General features: G+C 41.8%; 1 protein-coding gene across 1 annotated transcript in view; it reads right to left on the reverse strand.

Annotated features, from left to right (window-relative positions):
• Positions 1-25,147, reverse strand: part of ZDHHC9 (zinc finger DHHC-type palmitoyltransferase 9) — a 28,034-nt gene extending 2,887 nt beyond the window's left edge. Inside the window, exons 1-8 of the mRNA XM_019956165.2 lie at positions 24,941-25,147; positions 14,330-14,490; positions 10,241-10,399; positions 5,308-5,445; positions 4,357-4,405; positions 3,503-3,605; positions 2,216-2,319; positions 1,724-1,820 (exon numbers count right to left, since the gene is read on the reverse strand). Of these exons, the coding sequence (XP_019811724.1) occupies positions 1,724-1,820; positions 2,216-2,319; positions 3,503-3,605; positions 4,357-4,405; positions 5,308-5,445; positions 10,241-10,399; positions 14,330-14,490; positions 24,941-25,107 (978 nt within the window). The 5' untranslated portion in view covers positions 25,108-25,147. The remainder of the gene's footprint in view (positions 1-1,723; positions 1,821-2,215; positions 2,320-3,502; positions 3,606-4,356; positions 4,406-5,307; positions 5,446-10,240; positions 10,400-14,329; positions 14,491-24,940) is intronic.
• Positions 25,148-27,242: the final 2,095 nt, after the last annotated feature.

Genomic DNA, 27,242 nt, shown 5'->3' on the forward strand with positions numbered 1-27,242 from the left:
CCTAAATGTAAGAGCTAAAACTATAAAACTCTTAGAAGAAAACAGAGTATAAATCTTCACGACCTTGGATTAGGCAATGGTTTCTTAGATCTGACAGTGAAAGCACAAGCAAAAACAACCAAAATAGATAAACTAGACCACACAAAACTGAAATCTTTTGTGCTTGAAAGGACACCAACAAGAACGTGAAAAGACAATATACAAAATTGGAGAATCTTTGCAAATCAAATCTCTGATAAGGGACTTACATACAGAACAAAAAACTCTTACAACTCAAAAATTTAAAAAAAAAATCCCAAACAATCCAATTTAAAAATGGACAAAGGATCTGAATAGACACTTCTCCAAAGAAGAAGATACACAACTGGCCAATAAACTAATGAAAAGATGTTCAATATCAATGCATCAGGGAAATGCAAATCAAAACTACCACGATATATGGCTGTACATACACAAGGATGGCTAGAATCAAAATGGTGGATGATAATAACAAGTGTTGCCCAAGATATGGAGAAACGGGAACCCTCATATGCAACTGGTGGGGGTGAAAAAATGGTACAGCTACTTTGGAAAACAGTACAGCCATTCCTCAAAAGGTTAAACATAAAATTATTATATGACCCAGTAATTTCATGTATATAGCCAAGAGAAATGAAAACATAAGTCCATGTAAAAACTTGCATACACATGTTCATTTCCGCATTATTCATAATAACCAAAAGGTGGAAACAATCTAAATGTCTATCAATTGATGAACGTATAAATAAAATGTGGTCTATCCATATAATGGAATATTATCCAACCATATAAGGGAAAAAAGTACCGCCACAAGCTACAACATGGATGAACCTTGAAAATACAATCCTAAATGAAAGAAGCCAGTCTCAAAAGACCACATATAATACGACTGCATTCACATGAAATGTACTGAAGAAAGAAGTCTACAGTAAAAGAAAACAGATTAACAGTTGCCTAGGGATGGGGCTGAGGGAACTGGGGGGAAAGGGACAGTGACTGCTAATGGGTACAGGGTTTTTTTTGGGGGGGGGAAGGGCAATGAAAATGTTTTAAAATTGATTGTTGTGATGATAGCACAATTCTGTGAATATATTACAAACCAGTGAATCCTACAGTTTTAACTGAGATTTTATGGTATCTGAATCATATCTCAATAGAGCTATTATTTAAGAAGAAAGTTCAACTAATAACTTCTTAGGAACATACTTTATTAAAACATATCTGAGCAGTATAGCTGGGAGAGTTTCCGTAACACCTGCATATTTCAGAGAAGCCCCCTTCTATTAAGGTAACCACACCACTAACTCCAACCCACTCTCCTGACCACTACCATTGCTCCTATAGCATTTTATTCTTCCCTCATCAAGACACTTGTCACTGTACCAACTAACAGCCTGTTTTATTGTCTCTCATCCCCACTACACAATGAGGTCCGTAAGAGCAGGGACATTGGATGCCTTGTTCATTGGTGTATCCTTAGCACATTGGCTGGCACAAAATGTTGGAGAAATGACTAGATCTTAATCTATGTCAAGGGCACAAAGATCTTAAGAAAATGTCAGCACAGAAGCAGACACAGGGAAGCTGGAGTGATTGGACACAAAATTGCCTAATTATATCGCTAAGGTATAAATTTAGCCTATACCCTCTATCACTGAATCAGTCTTAAAGTCTAAAAGCTTTAAAAAAAGTCAGGAACACTTACTGGGCCCTGAGGCAAAAGGCTGGTACTCGCCTCTTGAGTACTGGGGGGTCGACTTCCACTTTCCTCCAGTGGCAAAATACCCCTTCGATCCAGCACACTGAAGGAGATAGCAGAGTTAACAAAACACTTCACATCCACCTGTACATCCACCCACATCTGCTTGCTGTGTGTGCTGGAAAACACAAATCTGCCCTTTGGCAGTCTAGCCTGATCCAAGCACGCACCTCCTGCCTTCCATTCACTTTTTTCTTCCACAAATCATGGAATACCACATTAACAAAGGAATAAACAGATGAAATAAGAATGAAAGGTCATCCCTTCAAAACAACCAGCCTGTGGTCTACGGTTCATGTAAATACGGCACCCAGGGACAATCGAAGCCTTCTTTTGACACCAAGAGGCCATGTTCAGAAGAACCCATCAGACCAGGTGACAGGATTGGGTCTAACTGCTTGTCCCAAGAGTTCCAGAACCTTCCAGTCCTTTGAGTACCTGGGGGGCAAGGGGCCACACAGCACTTCACAGCAGTTCTTCACAATGTTTCCATGGCTATAGGGATTCTGGACACGATTCTTCCCTGTCCATGAGCCTTTGATCTGCAAGACAAAAGCCAAGGCTTACATTAAACATTATGTTGAAGAACTACATAGAGAATGGGAAGATGGAAAAGTTCTAGAGATGGATGGTGGCAATGGTTGCACAACAATGTCAATGTACTAATGCCAATTAATTGTACACTTAAAAATGGTTTAAGATGGTGCATTTTATGCTATATGTCTTTTACCACAATAGAAAAAAAATATATGCATAGCCATGGAAAAATATTCACAATAGAGTTGAAAATGTAGATACCTGTGTGTTATATATTATTTCCATTTAAAAATACATAATATTCATGTCAATGTATGGCAAAACCACTACAATATTGTAAAGTAATTAGCCTCCAATTAAAATAAATAAATTTATTTAAAAAAAGAAAAAAAAATCCAGACTGGAAAAAAACATAATATACTCACATAAACAAACATGGGAACAAGTCTAGACAAGCCTAGAAGACTATAGACCATACCATAACAATGGTGAGGCCTAGGAGGTAAAATTAGGAGAAGGCAATGGCACCCCACTCCAGTACTCTTGCCTGGAAAATCCCATGGACAGAAGAGCCTGGTAGGCTGCAGTCCATGGGGTCGCTAAGAGTCGGACACGACTGAGCGACTTCACTTTCACTTTTCACTTTCATGCATTGGAGAAGGAAATGGCAACCCACTCCAGTGTTCTTGCCTGGAGAATCCCAGGGACAGAGGAGCCTGTTGGGCTGCCGTCTATGGGGTCGCACAGAGTCAGACACGACTGAAGCAACTTAGCAGCAGCAGGAGGTAAAATTACAGGGACTTATTAGCTATTTTTTGTTTATCTGTAGTTTCTGATTTTCTACAGTAAATATGGATTAATCAGTAACTTTTTAAAAGCAAGGATGTAATTCAATGCAACTATCCCTCTCCATTCCAAATCCAGTTAGTTAACTTTTAAGGACGTATGAACGTTTGAAGACCTTGTGCCCACCCAACCATTCAACCTCTTCTTCCTCATTCCCTATAGGCATTCAGCTCCAAACAAAGCAGTCTGCTTGTTCTTCTACACACCTGGTTTAACCATCTCCCACACCTGGCTTCTGCCTGCCTCAACCTCCCAGGCCCTGGAGACAGTTCTCTAGCAGGTAATTAGAGAATAGGCTTTTGGTACAAGCATATGTGATGAGGAGAGGAAAAGCTGACTCACGTCTTCATTGGTTGTCTGGTTGAGAGCCACAAGGAAAGTGTGGAATCCAGTCAGTCCCACGACGGACCAGAGCGTGAAGAAGCAAATGAGTACTTCTAGAACAGTGAGGTGCTGTTAAGGAATGTTGAAGAAGCCACACCAGGGGACTTAATGCCTTGGCCGATGCTCATGGTACCAATAACACCATCTTTAGCCCTTGGAACATACATCACAAATATATATCCATTTATAACAATGGATGAATTCTAAACTCACTGGCTCTATCCCTCACGAAAAGTAACAGACTCCTGTTTATACACTACAAGGAGCTCTCTAACAGATTTAGTGTATTTAGACGTTTGTTTATTCATCATTGGCTCTTTGAAAGGGACATTTAGGAGGGGTCCAAAGCAAAACAATGATGGTCATCTCTGCCACTGGAAAACAAACTCTATAAACAAAAAAATTGATGGGAAAAAAACCAGAATGTGAATTCTAGAAATCCCAATTGAATCTCCTTCTCAGAAATGTAACTGCTGTACAAAATAAGCCTTAGCTGTAACAGGAAGGTGGGACTTCTAGTGACACAAGAGGTCTATTGAGAGCAAAGTACAGCCCACTAGAGAAGGCACAGCTGAGCCTGGGATCAGAAGGACTTGGGAGGGAAGCAGTGGAGACAAGGGTGAAAAAAGACCTCCCTTTAAGCCCCAGCCATTTTCCATTCTGGTTGCCACCACTAAGACTACATTTTTCAATTTTAGACATTGGCACTCTCTGACGTCTGAAAAATGAGATGGTGGAGAACTGCAGACAGAAAGCACGCTGAAAAGTAGTTTAAGAGGGCTGCACAGGGACCTACTGCCAGGGGAGGATATGTTCCAGGAGTTTCTTTCAATGTCTCCAGGAAGCCAATTTTCAAGGATTCTGTGAAATTGGGAGGAGGAGTAGAAAGAAAGATTAGTAACTTCAGTAAAAAATACCCTCATACTCTAGTGCCTACTCACCTTCTTCCCTCCCTATCCTTGTTACAAGCTGGCAAGACATAAGCCCTCATTCAGGTAAGGGACTCACCTGCAAGCTGGTGCTTTCTTGACTAAAGGGTTCACCTTTCCAATGCAGGACCCAACACGACTAGAGAGTCAGCCACAAGCCCAGCATCTGGCTCCCCTCCCTTCTCCCTAACCTCCAGCTATGGGCATGGAGGGGGAAAATGCATTCATAGGTGAAAGAAACCAGATATCCCAGAAAAATCCTCTGTTTTCACCAATCTATATCTCTCCACTGTTCAAAACCCAGCTCAGAACTCATCTCTTCCCAGGGAGCTACCCTGAGGAAGACCACTCCTGTAACTCCACATCCTGTCTGTTCTTGGGTTGCTGGATGTGTGGGGGTGTGTGCACGTGCACAAGTGTGTGTTTTCTATCTTCTGAAGCAGACCATGAGCCACTAAAAACATTTCTCTGGTATAACCCCTTCTACCACCTCGCACCAAGCAGGTCTTATGAGGCAGAAGAGAGGACACATACACCAAAAGTACATCCCCAACCTTTGAGATCACCTGGGACATGCCAGGTGCTCTAGGGACAAACCAGTAATTATGGTCCTGATCCCCAGCAGAGGGCCACTGAGAAGGCCGACATGCTCAGTAAATCCTGAGGTTTGGAGCTCTGCTCAGGAGCAGACAGTGGTGCTCACTTCTAACTGGTCCTAAGGTGCCTTTGCAATGGGAAAGTCCCCCCAGGATATGGAACCACTCCCCTAAGCTGTCTTCAAGTCTTCTCCCCCCACCCACCCTTCCACCAACAGACACTGCCCTGTATACTCACTGAGGGCCACATAGACGATGTTGAAGGCGAAGACATAGATCGTGAGGAGGGAGAGAGACAGGATGAAGAGGTAGAAGTAGCGGTAGTTCCTCTTTCCAACACAATTCCCCACCCAGGGGCAGTGATGGTCGAAGCGTTCTGTGGGAGAAAGAGAGAGTCCAGCACCAAAGTCTCCAAGATGAAGCACAACCCTACCATCCACTTCATACCTAATTCCCAGACCCCTAGGATCCTTGTGTACTGCAACTGTAAAAAATACTGGTTTTTACTTTTTGCAATGTTTTCACAGCCATCTCCTTCGATCCCCACAATCACCCTGGAAATTAGGCAAAAGAAGATGTTCTTTTCTCCATTTTACAGATAAGGAAACTGGGATACTGAGGGGTTAAGTGATCTGTCTCACCGTCAGTTAACAGCACAGAGCTTGTTTTTCCAAAGAAAAGTCTTGGTACGTGAGTCTACTAAGTGCAGGAAGAATAAATCGGTATAAATAGCCAAGGAAATTTTGAAAAATGAGTAGTGTGGTTTTTCTTAAACTCCAGTTAGTAAAAAATTATACACCTTCAACGGTGTGGCATAGCTTAATGGAATGGAAATAGCCCAGAAATAGAATAGATGTCTGGGAAAAGCAGTGCTACAAAACCAGTGGTGAAAGGCAGTATCATTCCATAAACAATTGGTTACTTGACTGAAAATAAGGTTCAATCTTTTTTCCTCACACTATTTATCAAAAGTAATTCCAGCTGAATTAAAGAGTTAAATGTAAAAACAAAGTGAAACCTTAAAATAACCAAAAATACTAGGTGAACATTTGTCTCCTGAATGGAGAAGGGTTTTCTAAGCATAAAAGTAATGGAAAAAAACACAGATGACAAAGAAATTATTTGACTTCATACACTTTAAAAAATATTTCCTATATGTTAAAAATACTATCAGGAAAATTAAAGAGGAATAAAACCAACAGGAATATATTTGAATTTTGAAACTTAGTGTATTAAAAGTCCTTATAAATCAATTATTAAATACAAATACTCCTTCAAGAAAATAGTCAAAAAGCAAAACAGTTAATAATACCACATAAACATATATTTAGTCTTCTGATTCATTAATAAGCCAGTGCAATACTAATACAACAATAAGAAAGTTTCTGCCTATCAAAATAAGGTTATATAAAATAATATTCAATGCTAGTGAGAACAGGGTAAAATGTATAATATACTGTTTGTGGAACTACAAATTGAGAGAACCTTTCTGGAAAGCAATTTGGGCACATGTATCAAGAGCCTTAATAATGTTCACATCCCTTTGGCAGAATAAATCCATTTTCAGTAATTTTTTACAAGGAAATAGAGAAGGGCACAGAAATTTAGGGTCAATACTTTTTCATTAAACTTTTTATTGTGGTAAAATATATAAAACATACAATTTTCCATTTTAACCAATTTTAAGTGTAAAATTCACTGGCATTAATTACATTTACAGTGTTGTACAACCATCACAAATACTTATTTCCAAAAATTTTCATCACTCCTAAACAGAAACTCTGTACTCATTAAGTAGTAACTTTCCATTTTCCCCTTCTCCCAGCCCCTGGTAACCTCTAATCTTCTTTCTATCTCTATGAATTTGCTTATTCTAGATATCTCACTTAAGTGGAATCATACAATATATGGCCTTTTGCGTCTGACTTCTCTCACCCAGCATGTTTTCAAGACTCATCCATGTTGTAGCATGTATCAGCACTTCATTCCTCCTTATGACTGAAAAATATTCCATTGTATAGCTATACCACATTTTTGCTTATCTGTTCATTTGTTGAGGGACACTTGGATTGCCTCCATCTTTTGGCTATTGTGAACACTGATGTACAAACATGTTTGAGTTTCTGTTTTTCAGTTCTTTTTGGTATTGCTATGGACAGAATTGTGTCATCTCCCTCCTCCCTAAAATTTATATGTTGAAGCCCTAAGCCCCAATATGACTATATTTGGAGATATGTCCTCTAAGGAAATAACTAAAGTTAAATGAGATCATAAGGGTGGGGCCCTAATCCAATACGACTGGTAGCCTTATAAGAAAAGGAAGTGACACCAGAAGTATGCGAGCACAGAGAAAAGGCCAGATGAGGACACAGCCAGAAGGTGGCCACCTGCAATCCTCACCAGAAATCCACCCAGTTGGCTCTGTGATTTTGGACCACTAACACCCAGCACTATGACGGAATTAATTTCTGTTATTTAAGTTACTCAGTCTGTGGTATTCTGTTATGGCAGCCCAAGCACACTAATACAGGTATATATCCAGGAGTGGAATTGCTGAGCCATATAATTTTAACTTTTTGAAGAACTGCCAAAGTAGTATTCACAGTGGCAGCACCATTTTACAATTCCCACCAGAAAAGTATGAAGGTTCCAATTTCACCACATCCCTAAACTTAATAATTTTGATTAATGTGTTATAATAATGAATGAAATAGGACTGTGAATAATATATACTGATAGCAGATTGCCTAAATAAACTAGAATATAGTCATATGATAGATTATGCAGTCATTAAAATAACATATTCTGGGACTTCCCTGGCAGTCCAGTGGTAAAGACACTGCCTTCCAATGCAGGGATGTGGGTTCGGTCCCTAGTCGGGGAACTAAGATCCCACAGGCCATGCAGTGAGGTCAAAATAATAACAATAATATATTAAAAAAACATTTATTAAAGATGTAGAAAAATGCTCAGGATATAACATTAAGTTATATACACATTAAGTACATATACAAAGGCAGGACTAAAAACTCTATCATGTATGATCCAATTTTACAAACAAGAGAAAGACTAGAAGGAAATACAACAAAATGGAGAATGAGCTTGGTATTAAGTTTTATTTATACCTGTACTTTCCATCTTTTCTATAATGAATGTGTATTATTTTAATGAATCAAAAAAACCCACAAAGAATAAAATACATCATTTTTAAAGCACAATGAGCTGTGTACCAGTCAAAAATATAAGTGTTAAGAATGGTGCATCTCCTAGTTAAAGGGCTGCAATATCTTTTCAGAAAAAGGAATGAAGATAGCCTTACTTTAAACAAACCCACCATATAAAAAACATTGGAAAATATATATTTATACAGATATATTTTTATTATATTAAAATCACACTTTTTTCTAATAATACAACCAGTACATGCTCATTGTAGAAAACTTGAAATTTTTTTTCTAATGAGGGAAACAAAATCCCTTATAACCCCACAACCTATAGATAATAGACAATAAGCATTCTGGAGTACTTCCATGCATAATTCTTTATACATACTTTTATTTTTTTCAATGGGTAACTGAGATTGCACTATAAATGTAGCCTATCTTCTATTTTATTTCATTCCACTCTCTAGGATGAGCTTTTCCCATAGACAGAAGTCTACTGCATGAATGTCCCACAATTTATTTGACCATCTATCTACTGGTGAACAATAAGGTTCTTTCCAATTTTTCATTATTATAATAATCTGGAGGTAAATATGTGCATACCTAAATCTTTTACCATATCCCTAATTACTTTCTTGGGATAGATCCCTAGAAAGCAAGTTAGTGGCATCATAGAGTATACATGTTCCAAGGCATGAATCTTACTAGGTTGCCTTCCAAAAAGTTCATTCCAATGTATACTCTCACTAGTATAGGATGAAGCATTATCAAGTTTTCCTTGCTGAATTCCTAGATTTAAAAAGATCTTGGTTTAATTTTTTTCTTTGATGTTGAGTAGAGATGAACATTTTTTTCATGTTAACTAAGTAAATGCATTTCCTGTTTTATCTGCTGTCCATATTTCTACTGAAATATTAGGGCTTCTTCTTTAAAAAATCAACTTGCATGAGTTCTTTATCTTTAAGAATATTAATAAGGAGAGGAAATTCTTTCTGAAAACCGTCACATCAGACTTTCTTGAAATATCACGTTTCCTGGTTCACTTAAAATGTTTCAATTTATAAAAATCCTATCTACATATAGCTTTTACCATTTAAAGTAAGATACATCTTCCCACCCTTAAACTAAAAAGAATTGGCTAATAAGAGGAAAGCAATGTACTCAGGCATACTCCATGGCATATACAAAGAATGCTGGAAGAATGCCTATTGATAATATAAGGAACAGCATACATCTGCCTTTCAACAGACGTATTTACTGTCTGTTTTTGATCTTTTCCAGGGCTCAGCATACACTAGGCAGTGATTACAACTAAGTCACATATATATGCAAATAGAAGCACGGACCCCTGTATTATGTACACATACACCTGCCACACTTGAAGCAGAAGCAGAGAAAGAACAAATGAGGATTTTGGAATTAGACCCTTTCCAGCTTCATACGAACCTACACAAAGGTGCTTCACCTATTTCCTCATCTGTACAATGGGAATAATATATATCTTATGGTGTTTTTATAAGTCTTAAATGAGAGAAAGAGAAAGCACTTAGCACAGTGCCTAATATATATGAGAAATTCAATAAGTGCTAGCAACTTTTTTCTTCTTGGGAACACCACTTCTTATTTAGCCCTTCCTTCCTCGATGCTGCCCTCCAGTGGACTAGGATTCTCCTCCCCCTTTGCAAAGTGGCTTCCACTTGAAACAGATTCAGCAGAGGAAAATTCAGATTTGAAAAACAGGTAAAGTTCATCTCTTCATTTACAAGAGGTTTTTTTTTTTTAATTTTTAGACTAGAGGATATTTAAATTATGATCTGATCTACAGAAGTACAGTTGATTTACAACTGTTCAGAAGCTTGTTTCCTATCTAAAGTTTCTTAACTAAATCTAGCTCATTTTCTATCTAAATCTATTTTCCCATCCCCACTGATTTTTCCTGAGAAAAATCACTCTGATCCTCTTCAAGTCAGCCTTTCCCCCAGGCAAAGCCCCTTTAGTTTCACTCACCCACACAGTTGTCACAGATGCTGCAATGAGAGGCCCGGGGAGGCCGGAAGATCTTGCATGTATAACAGTATTTCAGTTTCACAATCTGGTTGTTTATCTGGAAATTCTTGATACGAGGGGGTGGTCGCTGGCCTTGGGGCACCGCACCATTGGTAGCTTCTGTAGATCAGTAAAGACAGTTAATACCACCTCTCCAAGAGCAATGAGAATAATCAAAGGTTCCCTAGGCCCACTATCATCTCCAGACTAGACTCTCAACATCACAAGGGTATCTTTCCAAAACTCCACTGAGCGCCATTCAATTATTTTGTTTACACGTAAAAAAGTGTTTCTTCAAGCTTTTTGGCTGATAACAAAGAAAAACATTCATATAAGAAGAAATAAAAATGGCTAAAAAATACATGAAATGAAAACATCCAACTTTACCTATAACCAAAGAAATAAAAAATTAACACAAAGTTACCATTTCCACTTTCTATATTAACAAATATTAGAAAGAAAAATACCCAGTGTTGGCAAGGATGGGGAGGAGGTACCAGTAAGCAATATGGCAGTGACTACCAAAATTTTAAATGTGTATACTTTTGACCCAGCAATTCAACTTCTAGGAACTTACCAAATTACAAAGAGATGTACAAAAGATGTTAAAGCAGGATATTTGTCACAGAAGTCCCTTTTAATAGTGAAAGACTGAAAATAACCTCAATATCATAGTAGGAGATCGGTTAAGTAAATTATGATACACACATGGGGTGAAATATTATGTAGCCATTTTAAATGATGCGTGCATTTTAAATGATACAGGAAAATGTTCACAACATACTGAAAAATGAAAATGTATGCTAAAAAGAAACAGGTATAAAGGATTTTATCTTGCAAAAGTAAATATATGCATGAAAAAAATGGCAATATTTAGAATCAGAAAAACAATCATTTAAAAATAAGTGATACATGCTTATTGCAAAAAAATTTGAAAAAACAGAAAATACGAATAGGAGATAAGAAAAACCACTGACAATCTCTCAACTCAGGGATATTTATGCATTTTGGTGTATTTCCCTCTATTCAACAGATAAACAAACATTCATAATTTTTTAAATTTGAGATTATATTATAGATACAATTTTATACTTTGTATTTTTCACTTAACATTATACAACAGGCATTTTTTTTCCACAGTTGTTAATTGTTTTTTTCTGAAAACATCATTATCTATATTGTATCATATGCATGTACTGCAATTATTTTAACCAATCCATGTTATCGGGCATTTAAGCTGTCTCTGGAATTTTGCTATTTAAATGATGTTGTATGCAAAAACTTAAAACATTAAAGATAAAGCTTGTTCCCTTTGATCTCCACCCTAATCACAATCTCCTCCTTTTCCTCAAGAATATGTTTATGTGTTAAAATTTATTGCTAAATCATAAAGAAAAAAAGGAAAACATGTTGAAGTCTGGGCAGTAATATATTAAGTTGCTGTCATTAAAATAGCTAGGAAAAAGAAAAAAATGATGCATTAAAAATCCTTCTACGATTATTTGAGTACATCCCAGATTTATTTCCTTTAGCTAATCCTGAGAGAAGTGAAATGACTGAGTCAAAGTGTAAGAACCCTTAAAGCCCATGTCACTTATTGCCAAACTGCCTCCCAGACAGATTGTATCAATTTAATGCCCGCCCATCTGTAGCATGTGAGAGTGCTTGCCTCATTGCACCCTTGCTGTGCAGGATAATTCTAAAAACAGATTTTTTTCAATTCACTTTGATTTTAAAAATATCTGCCATATGGAACTTTTTTCCTTTTTTTGCAGAGTGGGGTGGATGCTGTGAAATCAAACAATAACAGTGTGACATAAGTCTTAAAAGAATGGGGAGAGCTATTCATTAGAGGATGATAATAAGTACCAGCACGTCACCTTAACCTTCTTCTGCATGTGCTTTGCATGAAGGCACCTGGGAGACAGTGCATGGCTCACCCTCCCCATGAGGCGGGCTACTATGCAAGGGAGCCACATGTCGTCTTCTCTCCCCTACCCAGACCCCACCCACAGCATGCCTAGTACAGGGCCAAATGCAAGTTGACAAAAACTTGTTAACATAAACATATGTATGAACTCAAGAATACACTCTACTATTGAGAGAAACGTGCTAAATGCAGAGGTAACAACCTGACAGCTCAAGACTGGGCCCTGGGCCCAGCAATCTGGCAAAACAGAGCTAACCTTGCTAACCGTCTGCTGTGAGAGGAAAGATCACGTCAAAGCACTGCCTTGACCTTCAGTTTCTCCATATGTGAATGGAAAGAGGATGATGAAAGAATAACCCAGAGAGAGCAAAGACTACACTCACAGCTGTCCCTTCCTATCTTGCTGCTAACTAGCCCAGGTCTTCCCCAACTCCAGCTGTGGCAACAAGCCCCACCTCTGCTTCCTTCCCACAACTCCCACCCTCACTGCGTCCCTAAGTAGTCTGAGCTCAGATGTGCACAAACACGTGTCCCCTTAGCACAACTAAACAGAAATTTTTGAAAAGAAATCCACTAGGAAGCAAGATAACCACAGTTAAATAAACAAAAGAAATACAAAAGCTGGAAGCTTTCAAAGCAAGAATATCAAATAAAAACACTGTACATCTTAAACTTACACAATGTCACATGTCAATTATATCTCAATAAAACTGGGGGGAAAAAGAAACCAACTAGAACTGGGAGAAAACATTTCCTTGACAGCAGCACGCATATAAACATTAGGAATAAACTCAGGATGAGAAGTACAGAAATTATATTAAAAATGATAAAAATTGTATCAAAGGGTACAAAATTCAGTCTGAAAATACAGAAAAATATACTATCCTCTTGGAGAGGCATATAATATTTATACAAATATAGATTCTCTCAAAAATAAGATATAAATGCAATATAATACCTATTAGAACTCTAACATGTTTGTATCTTTCTAATTAAATAAAATAATATTATTATTAATAAAATCCCAACAAACAAGCAACAATAACAAAGCACCTGAAGAAACTAAAGGCTAACCACGGGTCGGTGCTCCACTGGCACAGCTTTAGTCTTAGAAGTCCTGGGTCCCTTTCTTCTACTCTACATGACTTGGATGCTGACTCTAGCTGCTTGAGTATCAGACTTGAGAATAACTTAGGCAGGCACCGACTGCTATTGGATCCGGTGGGCTCCCAGTCTCTCGGAGTACTGGCATCAGAGCCTTCTTTTGCAGTGTGAGCTCCTAGGATATCCCCTCCTCGAGTTCTGGAATGTTCTGCTTCAATTCATGAGGGCACCCTGGCTGGCTCCTGGTTAGTACAGCAGTTCATCTCTGTCCCAAAGAGCCCCACCCTGAGCTGCAGACTGCACTGTGATGAGCTTGTAACTACTTCCTTTACCATTCCTAGAATTCTCAATGGTTCCTGGTACCATAAGTGTCCCCTTTCATCCTGTGTTTCCCTAAAGCAGGAATTCTTAGTTAGAAACCCATGCAAGTGCTTCAGAAGACCTATGAAGTCCTGAAATTATATCCAGGGACTTCCCTGGTGGTCCAGCAGTTAAGACTCTGAGCTCCCAATGCAGGGGGCCCAGGTTCAATTCCTGGTCAGGGAACTAGATCCTACATGCTGAAAACTAAAAAGATCTTGCACGCCCCAACAAAAATCCCATGTGCCACAACTAAGACCCAGTGCAGCCAAATAAAATAAATAAAAATAAATATTAAAAAATTGTATATGTGTGATGCATATAAAAATATTTTTATGAAGAGGTTTATAGTTTTCATTTAAAAAAATCAAATGAATTGATGACCCTCCAAAAGTTTTTATTTTCTTAATTTAAAAAAAATCCTCTTGGAAACAGTGTAGCAGGACCTTGGTAAGAAATCTTTCCTGAAATGCAACCCAAAAGAGGGAAGAATGAAGTTCACATTCTTTACTGAGTGGTAACAATCTCAGATTCAGGATCCCTGGGGGAAAAGGCTGGAAGTGAGTATTAATCTGCAACTATAATTATGATTCCACTCCCTTACCAATCAAAGCCACTCATTGTACAGCATCTTGCCAGCTGGTCAGAAAACCCACCTATCTCCATTTCTATGAAAGCTGCTTCATCTGGTAGGGCCCGAGGGATCACTCCAGGATCACTGAAGCTGGTCCTCAGCAGGGTAGCCATGGAGAAAAGGAACAGCATGGCAGCGAACACAGGGATGGCAGGAGACAGCTGAACAGCCAGGTAGCGGCATCTGCAGAAAGCAGACAATTGAACACTTGGTTACTCCTACACAGTACCGACCTCGAATTACTACCAGTGTGTCACTCTGGTCTCCACAACAAAATCACAGTACTTCAAGGGCAGGGACATATTTTTTGCTTTTCTCAAATTACCAAAACCTCCTAACACATGGTTCTGCACATACTAGGAGCTCAACAAATACATCACTGATTGATGCTACCTATAATATACAGGAGACAGTCTAAGGGACCTCCAATACCCCCAAGCCCAGTCCCTTCCATCAGCCTGCTGGGAGCCACATTTCCTATGCACTTCAGCAAAGGCTCATACCTGTTAAGGTCTGGGACGTAACTGAGCCTGGATTGTAAGCACCACAGGTTGCTTTCACTCTGGGAATGTCTAGAGTTTTTCGTACTCACTCATCTGACATTGGGCCTGAGCCCAAGGAGAGGGAAGAAAAGATGAGGACCAGCTATGAAGCAGAGTCCCAGTGTCAAACAGGTGGTGTGTCCAGTGTGTCCAAAGGCCACTGAAAAGCTTCAGAGATGCTGCCTGACTCTGCAACATCCACTTACTCCTCTACCTTCCTCAATTAGCTCAGCCAGTAGGTGACCAGTGACCATAAGCAAGTAAATAAGAAAACTGTATCTCTTTAGCACCCCTTCTCAATATCATATTTCTTCCCTCTGTTCCCTTAACTCACCTGGAAGGCCATTCCTCTTCCTCTCTGGATATCCCAGCTCTACTGGCCTTTCAGATCCAAAGCCATCAATGCATCAATGCCATCACTGTCACCATTACAACCACAATTTATTGAGGACACACCATATGCACTTGGCTCTTCAGACGCACTGTAGCATCTACTTCTCACACTACATCTGTGATAGCTAAAGAATCTGGGATTTAGTGAGGTCTTGCCTCTTCCAAAGGCCTATCCTAAACTGCACTGTTTTTCGCTACGTTGACTTCATCTCCCCCAGTTAAACTTCCGAAGAGCAAGAACTTTGCCTTTTAGGAGTGGGAACGCCTGGGTTTGAGCTCTACCAGCTCATAGTTGCGGTAACTGAGTTAACTTCTGTCTCCTTATCTATGAAATGAAGATGATAATAGTAGTATTTCATAGGGTGGTTGTGTGGCTCAAATGCATGAATATAAATAAAATGCTTAGAACTGCCCTTGACACATAGTAAATGCTAAGTAAATGTCAGCTATTAGCATTATCATCATGGATCTCTATCTCCCTGAGCCTAATACAAGTATGGGAACAAAGAAGCTATCAACAAATACTTGTCCAGTTGAACTGAACATCAAACCAAATAAATGGGAATATGTGATGAGAGTTATCACTGACCTATTTTTTATTCTCCTTCTCCTGATGCATATTTCCTCCTTCAACACAGAAATCTTGTCTTGGAAGCTGACTATAAGTAGATGAACAAGGACCAGAGGGAGAGTGAAGAGAATAAGCTAGGAAAAAGGCTTACCTCATCAGCATGGGGATTAAGCATGCCGCTGTCCACTCGGAGCAGACCTTTAACCCCAGGCTGTACCTTCGCTGCATGTTTGGAACAATCCCCATGAGATCCTTCTCCTGCCTCCCTGCCACACACTCAACTGCATGGCGCGTGGGAACCAACCGTACTGCTTGGCTGAGCAATTTGCCATGAAGGTGAACATAAGGAGTGAATTTGCAAATGATTTCTGCGGCTTTTTGTTTGCTTGCCTGCTTGTTTGTTTTTTAACAAAATCCTTGCTCTCAGCTTGCTTTTGTATGATTTTCTTCCTTCTCCTAAAATCCAAGGGTAGGGTCTGGCTAACTGAGTTCAGGGTAATGAAGGTCCTTGCATAGCACGAGCTTGCGGATTACCCTCTTTTCCACTGCTCCCCTTCACTGGTACAGATAATCAAGAAATGAATTCAGAAAAGTCACCTGCACTCATCAGGGACCCAAAAGGACATAGGAGAAACACAAGGCTCCATCTCTGAGACAAGCCAAATGAAATTACCACACTGGCAGAAAATAGCCATCTTCCTCATCACTGCCCATCCCTAAAATCACTCTTGAAAACAAAGAAGTGACATCTCCAGAATTCAGACTGCCCTGGGTGTATCATTGCCAATGAAAAGCCTTAGAAAAATCAGAGCCATCTGATTGGCCACCAAAGGGAGTTTAAAACTGTTTTATTCGAGGGAAAAGATACAGAGAGAGTAGAACACAAACATACACATTAATGATGCCCCCACGCCCTGAAGGACTGAGCTTAACTAAAGTCTCATTTCAACACCTGCTTGTTGACCGGACAAAGGACAACTTAGATTTGAATTACGCTTCACCATCAAGGATAAAGGTCTCTGTAATCTCCACACAGAATATCTTCTGCACCTGCTAAAACAATCCACTCTGTGTGTCAACAAGTACACAACAGGCCCATTGTATTGTTCTTCGGAGACAAGGCTACTGGCAGCCAGTTGTCACTAGTGAGTGGGTGTGGCTGGGAAGGCAGATGTGGGACCAGGAGGCCTTTCTACCCAGAATAAGAGGAAATAAGAAAGCCAGAGGCTAAGACCACTGCAAACTACAACCCATCTGTCTGCCTTTAATATCCACCTGGGTTAGCCTCATAATTGCAGTAAGCTAGCAATTTCTCTTAAATAAGAAGAAGCTATGCAAAGATTTGGTGGTAATTCCCAGTATCAACCTCAAAAGTCAGGAGTATCCTCAAACATCACTAATTTGTCCTAGAGAAAGACTGGATCTATCATCCACAAATATAAACTATCTTTGAAACCCTGTGGTACTTTCTATCTATATTGATATGAATAATGATATCCATACACTTCTTGAAACAGAACTCTCCTTTGTCTTCAGAATACCAGGCAGTTAGAAGTGACTTTTCTCCCTTGTGAATTTTATAAATGCAACTATGTCCCCACCAAATCTCCATTTCTGCCACCTGCAGAGACATCATCACTTTAAGCCATCTTCTTTCAACCTCTTGATCAGCTTCAGGCTTCCACAGCTGGACTACATGACAGGACTCCCACATGTCTCATGGGCCACATGATGGTACTGACCAGCAGTAACCAGCAGTGCCAGGCTGGGCTGGTGTGCCATATCCCATCCCCCATCTCTAGCACACCAGAGTTCATTGGAAGGACAATCATAATGACATAGACTTCAATTCACACAAAAAACTTCAAAAGAGATTCATGAGTGGAAGTGGTAAGAAACCAGACAGTTCCCACGACAGGGCTGCCTCAGACCAGCAGTGTGCACTAGTGTTCTGTGCTCTGATTCTGTCTCCCTACTAGCTTTCTTGCTATGTTTTCTGCTGTTGTTCTTTTATCAGCACAATCAGCCAACAAGTATTTATGGGTCTCACAAATGAAGAACAAGAGAAATGGAACTTAATTTTGTTGGAGAAACATAACTAACATATGAAACAGCTAAATAAGATAAGACCAATAATCAAGTGTACGGATGGTGAGTCAGACTCTAAGGACTGTAAGTGGTCAGAGAAGAGCTCTCTTGGGAATCTGGGGGCTGTTTGAAACTGCTCCCATAGCAGTCATTAAGGGTGGCTTTAAGGAAGCTTGGCACAGCAGGAAGGGCCAAGGATTAGAGCTCCACAATGGCCCTTGAGCCCACATAACAGAAATAAGCCTCTGCTGTAAGTCCTCCCTGACAGGGACCGCCATCTGTCCTTATACATACGTCCTATCTCTGCTGCTGCTGCTGCTAAGTCACTTCAGTCGTGTCCGACTCTGTGCCACCCCATAGACGGCAGCCCAACAGGCTCCCCCGTCCCTGGGATTCTCCAGGCAAGAACAATGGAGTGGGTTGCCATTTCCTTCTCCAATGCATGAAAGTGAAAAGTGAAAGTGAAGTCGCTCAGTCGTGTCCGACTCTTAGCGACCTCATGAACTGCAGCCCACCAGGCTCCTCTGTCCATGGGATTTTCCAGGCAAGAGTGCTGGAGTGGGGTGCCATTGTCTTCTCTGATCCTATCTCTAGAGCATAGTAAACATGTAGAACCACCCATAGGACCAGTTCAACATTCTTGCTGATGACATTCAGAGTTTGCATGAGGGACAAAGTTTCCATGGACACTAAAAACATAATTTAATATCAGCTTCAAGATTTACTGCTATGTGAAGGTCAGAGTTTTGAAAATGTATAACCCTGTTTTGCTCCAGCAGCAATAGGAAAATTAAACAAACAAGGACATTTTCAATTCTGAGGCAATGAGCCATCCTCTCACTGAGGAAGGCCAAAATCTCTATAGAAGCAAACCTGTTAAGTAGTTCCCAAATTTCAGTTGTAACAATACGTTTCACATTTCAACTGTTACAAATATAACCAATTTCAAAAATAACAAGTAACAAATTTCAACTATAATATGTTCCTGATCAAGAACTTAGAACAGTTCCCTGCTATCTATTATATTAAGATTCTACCTCCTCAGGCCAGTATTCTGAAGCCCTCCTTTAACTGGCCTTATCTGATCATCATCATGAGTTCTTTCTTGCCTCTTCCTTTCCATTCCAGACACATCTTCCTCATTACCCTGAATTCATTAGCCTCTTGCTACCGCAAGAGGAGGCATAAAGTGTCTTTTTTGTTGTTAAACACAATACCAGCTCTGGCATCTCTGAGGAGGAAGATTTAAGACTCCTTTCCCTCAATAAGCATCTCAACTATTGTCAGCATGCTTGGGACACCCCTGTCCTTTGTGTTCACTTTTCCCAAAGCAGACGATCATTATACTCAACTAAGACATTCTCAAAAGATGGGAGATACGTTCAGTGGAGACTGACGGTGTGAACCTACCTCACCACCACAAAAGGTAGTAAAGGCTGAAAATACACAGATGAATTCTGAATGACAGAAGCATAAATAATTGGTAAAGGGAAACACATTGTTCAGGAGACATAGCCCAATCCTTCTCCAGGGGACGTGCTTTATCAGGAAGTTGAGTTTAGCTAAGTACTGTAAGAGATTGATATCAAAGAGGCAACTATGCCTTTCTAAAACTGTCTTTGGTTGGCAGAGTCACAGAATAGGGCTTGTGCTTATCTGCACAAGACTGAACCTCCACAGGGCAATTCTTCAGAGAATACTCTCTTGATTAGAGATCATGATAAAGTCATTTTTTCTTCTTCCTAATCTCACCTAAGGAATTCAGGGACCTGGACTTTGTCCTATAGACAGGGATACCCCTCCATGTCAGAGTTTGGCCTTGGTCTACCTAGCCCTGTGTCTCCTCAAACCCGGTAACTTTGTTATCAGACTGCCTTTTCCCTTCTGTCTGACATGGGGACACGGTGCCCCTTTCATCACCATCACCCACTAACACGGTAAGGAGCACACATTACCTAATTTTTCTCAGAGCTGTCCTCATCTTGGAAGCAGGGACTAGGAGCAGCAACAGGGGTGATGATCCCTTGTAACTCAAAAGCTTACTCTCTAAGTTCACATTTAAAGGAAGAGGTTCCTTGTTCCTGCAAGGCTACCAGAATGCCATGCTAGAATACAGTCAGTTTTGCACAAACATGTCTTCGTTTTCTAGTGAGTGAAATCGCTCAGTCACGTCCGACTCTTTGCGACCCCATGGACTGTAGGCTACCAGGGTCCTCTGCCCATGGGATCCCCCAGGCAAGAATACTGGAGTGGGTTGCCATTTCCTTCTCCAGGGGATCTTCCCAACCCAGGGATCAAACCTGGGTCTCCAGCATTGCGGGCAGATGCTTTACCATCTGAGCCACTAGGAGCATGAGTTAAGGAGGCCAAGGTAACCCAGAATCCACTAAGGCAACACAAACACTAGCTAGCAAGACTCCAGAATATGCCAGTCCAGCATTTGGCACTATGCATAGCTTGAGTAATCTGCATGTCTTCAGGATTCCGTATTCAAAAGGTAACAATGAGATGAAAGGCAGTGTCGTATAAAGGCACTGGCTGGCTGACTGACCTTGCTGAAATCCATTTCTGTAGACCTGGTTTTGTCACCCGCAAAAGGATGGGCATGGTCTCCAAGGCCCCTTTCAGATCTATCATTCTATGATTCTGTGAGTCAAGACTGCTACATCTTAAGTGCATCCAGAATGTATCAATTCAGCTACATTTATTGATTACATACTCTGCTTAAGGCCAAGTAGAAGGCATTGTGGGGGCCACACACATGCAGAGGATAGTCCCTGACCCTGAAAGAACTCAAACTGTAATATCCACAGAATTAAAGAACATTAAAAATGTCATGTAATTATGTGTTAAATGACTGGTATGTACAATTAGTCCTATGAATGCAGAAATTACTAGAAAAATTTCACGAAGGAAGAGTCAAGAAGGGACTTGAAAAAGAGGTAGAGTCTGAATAGGCTAGAAGTGGGACAATTATTAAGCAGCGCTACAAAGCTTTTTTCAGTTCATCCAATTCAATGACTCCTCTGTACATCAGAAGCACCCAGGAGGGTCAGTCCAACAGGGTTTGATAATGCCTTGATACGATATCCGCTAGATACGGCACAGTGAGGCATAAGCACTGATCACAGCAGTAAACGCCTTCCTACTTCAGGGGTCAAGAGTCACACAATCATTCATGCCACAAGAGACCTTGACCCCAGTAGTGATCTGGTCACACAGTTAAAAGAGAAAGCTAGGAAGCCACTTTCAGAACACAGTGCACTTGGTCTTTTCCCCAAGCTTTATCAGAAAGTTGAATTTGACTAAATACCACAATAGCCTTTCAGTAGTTGGACAGTTCACAGGTTGTCAGTGTCAGTCTGCTATAGTGTCCTGACATTCCTAGCCCAGCTGTTGGCTATGTGTTCATCACACAAGCTGGACAGGGTTTGGGCAGAAAGGATGGAGAATGGTTCATGTGCTTAAAGCTCACATTTCCTAAATACCTCATCCTAAGAATACATTAGGAAATTCCTCTTTTTTTAAACTAGAATACACTTGATTAAAGTATAGCTGATTTATAATGTTGTGTTAATTTCTGCTGTACAGCAAAGTGATTCAGTTACATACACATTCTTTTCCATTATGATTAATTCCAGGGTATTGAATACAGTTCCCTGGGCTATACAGTAGGACCCTGTTGTTTATCCATTCTACATATAATAGCTTACATCTGCTAACCCCAACCTCCCACTCCATTTCTTCCCTAACCCCACCCCCCATGGCAACCACAAGTCTTTTCTCTATGTCCCCGAGTCTGTTTCTGTTTTGTAGATAGGTTCATTTGTGTCACATTTTAGAGTCCACATATATAAGGGATAGCATATGGTATTTGTCTTTCTCTTTCTGACTTACTTCACTTAGTATGATAATCTCTACTTGCAAGGAAATTCTTTTTTTAAGCACTGTACAATGTATACTCTGCTTCTAAATTCAAATACATTTACTATAGATACAATAGATACAATTACATTTAAAATACAGCTATCTACTGGTAATCTTCTATCCTCTCCTTTTCTATGTGTGTATTAGAATCTTCCAGACAGACACAAGAGTTATATAGAATTTCAGACTCTCAGAGCTGCAAGAGGCTTAGTGATAATCTAGCCCTATTTCCCATCCTGGGCAGGAATTCACTCTATGACAGCAGCTCTGAGAGATGGCTACCCAGCTTCTTTGGAAACGCTTCTAACAACACAGAGCTAACGAGCACCTGTATGGACCACTTCTTCTCATTTTATGTAGTTAACCTACTGTCTGTTCACTGAAAAATCACAGGACCCTCCTTTGAGAAATCTAAACATGTAAAAGTGAAATCCAAAAATAAAAAGATGTCCACTGACACCACTAACACTGCATGTTTTTCATCAAGGGGCGCCCACACGCCTGACCAGATTTCTCAAGCCATCTGGCCAACCCAGGGCTGTGCCACAGGGGGTTATAAATCACCTCTCACTCATTCCTGCACACCTGCTGCAAGCAGGACTCTGTTACTAAAATGCAGGTCCAGATGTGCCTCAAGATCTGAACTTTCTTCCTCAAGGCCAAAATGCAGCAGCCGGAGAATGTACAGTCTATGCTCCTATACAATTTAAACATGAAAAGAGACAGTCCTTTGTCACTGCTGGTTCAGACACCCTCAACTGCCTGAAGGCAGGGGACTAAACCAGGTGATTTCCTAAGGTCTCTGTAAGTTCTCATACTAGCAAAGGAGCCCATATTCTGCCCCCAAACCCTATCCTCCACCGTGTGGTAGATAGTAAATTATAGACCCCCAAAGAAAAAGGTCCACCAGAAAGAGACTTCATTCCTCAGAGGCAGGCTGGTATCCTCTGTACAGCCTGTCAGTGGCTAGGGTCAAGGCGGCTGCCACCTAGAGTGCCCACGTGTCTGCATTTGACAGACAGATGCATGCATGTGCACACATATATGCAGACATACATACATGCTCACAAACACAGATTCCACCATTCTTAGTAAGAAGGATTCATTGACGGGGCCCTCTCCCCTTTGGTCAGATGGAAACTTCCCCATTCCACTTCTCAGCTAACACTTTTACTTCCTTCTCCCTTCCCCCTTTCCTATTCCCTCAACCAGCCCTACCCTCAAAACTATTTACTCTACCACACACACAGCTGGAACCCAGGGCAGTTTACAAACAACCTCACCCTTCATATCTGAGGGCAAGGCACAAGAAATAACTCGGGGAGAAAAGTCGTCTCACCAGAAAACCCAATGTGCCTCTGTCAAACAGTAACTTGGTTAATTATAAGCTTCATCCCACAGGCAGTTTTCTTCAGAGGCCTTCAGGGCCGAACAGAACACATCCAAATCATACTCTGTCTGGCTCCCAGATACAAAAAGGGCCAAATGCCAGTAGCTCCAAATTTCAAGTTCCCTTGGCCAGTCAAACCAGAGGGTTCCTAGGCCCAGAATTACCAGCTCACTCAGGACCTGGAAACAAATCTCATCTCTGTTTTGAATGGTTTCAACCACAAAAATTTAACCCTGAGTTGGGGAGGGGAGAGAGGCAAAAAAAGCTAGTGATTTAGCAGAGGAAGGAGTGAGAATGACAGAAAGCAGATTTCAGCTCTGCACTTCCATAAACAAGCAAGGAAGAAACAAAGCTAACTTGGAGACAAGAGTAAGAAGTGGGGAAATATTTTTTTAAATGTTATGTTACGCCTGCCCGCCTGCACACGCTCACTTGTACCACACAAAGTATACACACACACACTCAGCCATGAAACTCTGACTGGAAAGCAGCTAGGAAGCCATGATCAACCTGTCTAATTTTGCCAAATATTTTACAACTTGGTAGCAGCAGCAGCAAAAAAAGTGCCTTTGACAAAAAAGTCCTCTGACCTTACTTTCCTGGCCCTGTTATAAACTACATCCCTCTCCTTCCCCTGCTGTTACTCAAGCCATTTGCACTTATCCCAAAGTCTGGCAAACCAGCCCCCCAAAAATCACTCTTGATGCACTGGGAAAGCCTGAAGCCATTACAGAAGAAAGACAAAAATGAGCCCCCAAAGATCAGAGTTCATTTTAATTATCCACAAAGGCAAGCCAAGAAGCCCCCTCCTTCATCCCATGGCCACACCCCCTGAGGGGAGTTCCATTTCCAGGTCACTGGAGTGCATGAACTGTAGCAGGTTCATATTAGGTATGGCTCACGGTCTACAAACACATCTCTTGGCTCCTTCAAGGCCTTCCTCATAATAATCCCCAAACCAATTAGCATTGCTCTCATCCCTGGAATGTACCACATTCTCAGCATACCCAGGAGTCATGCCACAGTAGTCAACTGGTCACCTCCCTAGAGCAGTGACCGACACAGATTTTAAACTGCCTCTAGTACTGGCTGTTACATCACAGAAAAAAATAACTCCAAGGCTGGTATCAGGCACACACAGAATAGAGAGTTGTTTATGTTGAGTGATTTTGACTGAAAGAAAGAGCAACTCACATTTAATAAGCACATACGTGCCACACAGGCAGCTAGACTGTGGCACAGCTGAGGATGGAACCAATCTGCAGGTTCCCAATTCAGTTGGCTTTTCAATTTAACAGCGAGCTGAGAGCTGAGCCCTAAGGAAATAGGACCCAGAATAACAGAATAGGTAAGTATCATGGGGTGGAGTTACGACCACAGGGAGTGCTCCTAGGCTCAGGAGGGGTGGAGAAGAAGCAATCTGTCACTAACCACCTAAGGAGACCACTGAAAAGGGGAGGTGAGTAATGAAGATGAATTCTTTTATTTCCTAAGTGTTCCAGGGGTGGCCCCAAATCAGTGCCATAAAATTGGTTATGAAACGTCTTGGTCTTTTAAGGAGGCACATACAAAGCAATGAATTCAGTTGACATGATCTACAGACACTGCTCAAGAGGACAGTGACAACCTTCCAAGGACTAGCCACAAACTCCCCAGAAAGAAGGTTCTTCCCCTGGGTCCAAAGTAACCATAATCAGGCAACAGTACTCAATGGAAACTCACTCGAAGGCGAAGAAGAGTGTACATGTCCCCAGGATGAGGAAGAGGGTCAAATAGAAGATGCCCTTTTGCCGGGCCATCATGACGCGGCCATCACAGCAGAAGGTGTTCCTGCCTGGGAGTTTCTCCCATTTCCGTGTCACCTTCTTTCTCACCACCATCACAGACATGATTGGAATTCCTGGTCCAAAATGGGTTTGTGATTATAAGAGGGAAGAAACAGAAGCTGAGCCCAGCTTTGAAATCACGTTGTATGCTATTGCTGCCACTGGGTCAAACATCATCAGAAGTCCAATTTCTAGTCCTAAGAAAAACACAAAAAGAAAAAAAAAATGAGGCAAGAACAAGAAAATGCAGTTCAATCTTCCTTTCCCAGAGGCAGAACGATGAGCACTGCCTCAAGGGTTGAGAGTGAAGAAATGGAAGAGTTTATTTCCAATCTGTTTTTGTCCCCTAAAAGAAGAAAAGGTTAAAGGTTCTCAAAAAGAGAAAGACGCTAGTATATCTTAAATACATCCCTTTACTTTCAGTATAATACTGATGATTTGATTATCACAGAACTAGGAACTAGAAGAGGTTTTATAGGTGACAGCCCCAATTACTTTTTTTGGAAATAAGTAAACTGAAGACTGAAGTGGGGAAATCACTTCTCTGGGTCACAAAGCCATGAAGCTAAGCCAAGAAAACAGGTCTGTTGACTTTCAGTCCAGGGTGCTCTCCACTATACCATACTATTGTATAATCATCATGAAGAAGACTCTAAAAATAATGGAATTTCTATCCTTAAGGGCCATTCCCTCCCCTCCTCCACTTCTTCACCGTCTTTCTTCAATTAGCCACTGGAATCTGAATCACACCAGGGAACAAGTCATCCTTTGGGAGAGCTAGGAGGTTTTGGACACTGTACACACACCCAGGTTGTATTTACTCAAAACAGATTTCCCCTAATCAAACCCTCCTAACTTCCTGAGGCTGGGAAATGAACCAACTTTGCCGGTCTAGCCTAACATTTGTGGGAATCTTAATGAAACCACATCACAGACCTGTAGGTGAAAGGCTGACTTAAGCCAGAGAGATTCTGATACGGCTGGGAGGAGGAGGGGCCCAACGGGGTGGGGGAGTGGGGGCGGGTGGCAGCAGTTAAGAAAAGTCATAAAGGTGCTTTCTGGGACATTTCAGAAGTACCATCTCCACTTAGCATCCTGAATCCCCAGGCCCAGCCTTTCTCACCACTGTCACCCTTCTCCTCTCAGGTGTGGTGCTGTGGCCTCTATTTACCGATACCGCATGCCTCACGCTGGCAAGAAAGAGGCGGAAACCTGCAGCTCGACTGACTGATGAGAAATAACCAACTGGGCTGGAGAGGGCAACGGTCCAAAGAGAGACTAGGAGCTGAGCAGGGAAAGAAGCTGGAAGGCTTGGGAAAGGGGAGGGGGCATCGGAGGTGCAGAGAACACTTCCTTTGTGTAAAACTAACCTGGACAACAATCTTCTCCTGATAAACCGCCCCAGCGGGAGGAGAGACCAGGAAGGGGAGCCGGGCCTGGGAGAACAAAGATCAAAATCCGTCGAGAACCAGCGACCAGCCCAGCGGCTCGGGGCCCGAGGCCCGAGTCCCGGACGGGCGGCGGGCGCGGCCTCGAGAGGCCCGCCCAGCCTCAGCCACGCCGCCGACCACCGCCCCGGGCAGGATGGGACGCGCGCCACCTCCGCACGCTCGTACACACACACGCCCCGCCACGTGTAGTCACCCCCGGCCAGGGGCTCGGCAATCGCCGAACCGAGAAGGGCAGAGCAGGCTCCGCGCGTCCCGGTGCAGCCGAGGGGGCTGCAACCCACCACGCGGCAGAGCCCCGGAGACCCCCACCCCCACCCACCCCCTTGTTACCTGAACCCCGGAGACCGAACTCGGCCGGGAACCGAAGCCAGGAAGTGCAATGTCCCAGGGGACCGCGTCGGCTGCCAGAGGTGGCAGCGGCTTCTCCCCAGCCTGGAGGCTGCCTCCTCCTGACAAGGGGCCCCAATGGTCGGGGCCCTAAACCAGCTGTGGCAACCGCCCACCGCTGGCCAAATGGAACGCTCCTCACGTCACCAGGTCGTTCCAGTAGTTGCTAGCCCTCTATTGGCTGATCCGCCTCGGCGCCTCCGCCCCTGCCACCCCTGCCCCGAGCTACCATTGGCTGCGCAGAACGCCACTCGACGATGCCTCCGCCCCATTCCCCCACCCATCTCCCGGCTTCGTGCCCACCTGCCAAGCCTTTGCCAGCCTCCCTTTGGGGTCTGAGCACCGATGTGTGAAGTGTCG

The sequence above is a fragment of the Bos indicus genome, chromosome X (genome assembly GCF_029378745.1).
Source record: "Bos indicus isolate NIAB-ARS_2022 breed Sahiwal x Tharparkar chromosome X, NIAB-ARS_B.indTharparkar_mat_pri_1.0, whole genome shotgun sequence".
NCBI lineage: Eukaryota > Metazoa > Chordata > Mammalia > Artiodactyla > Bovidae > Bos > Bos indicus.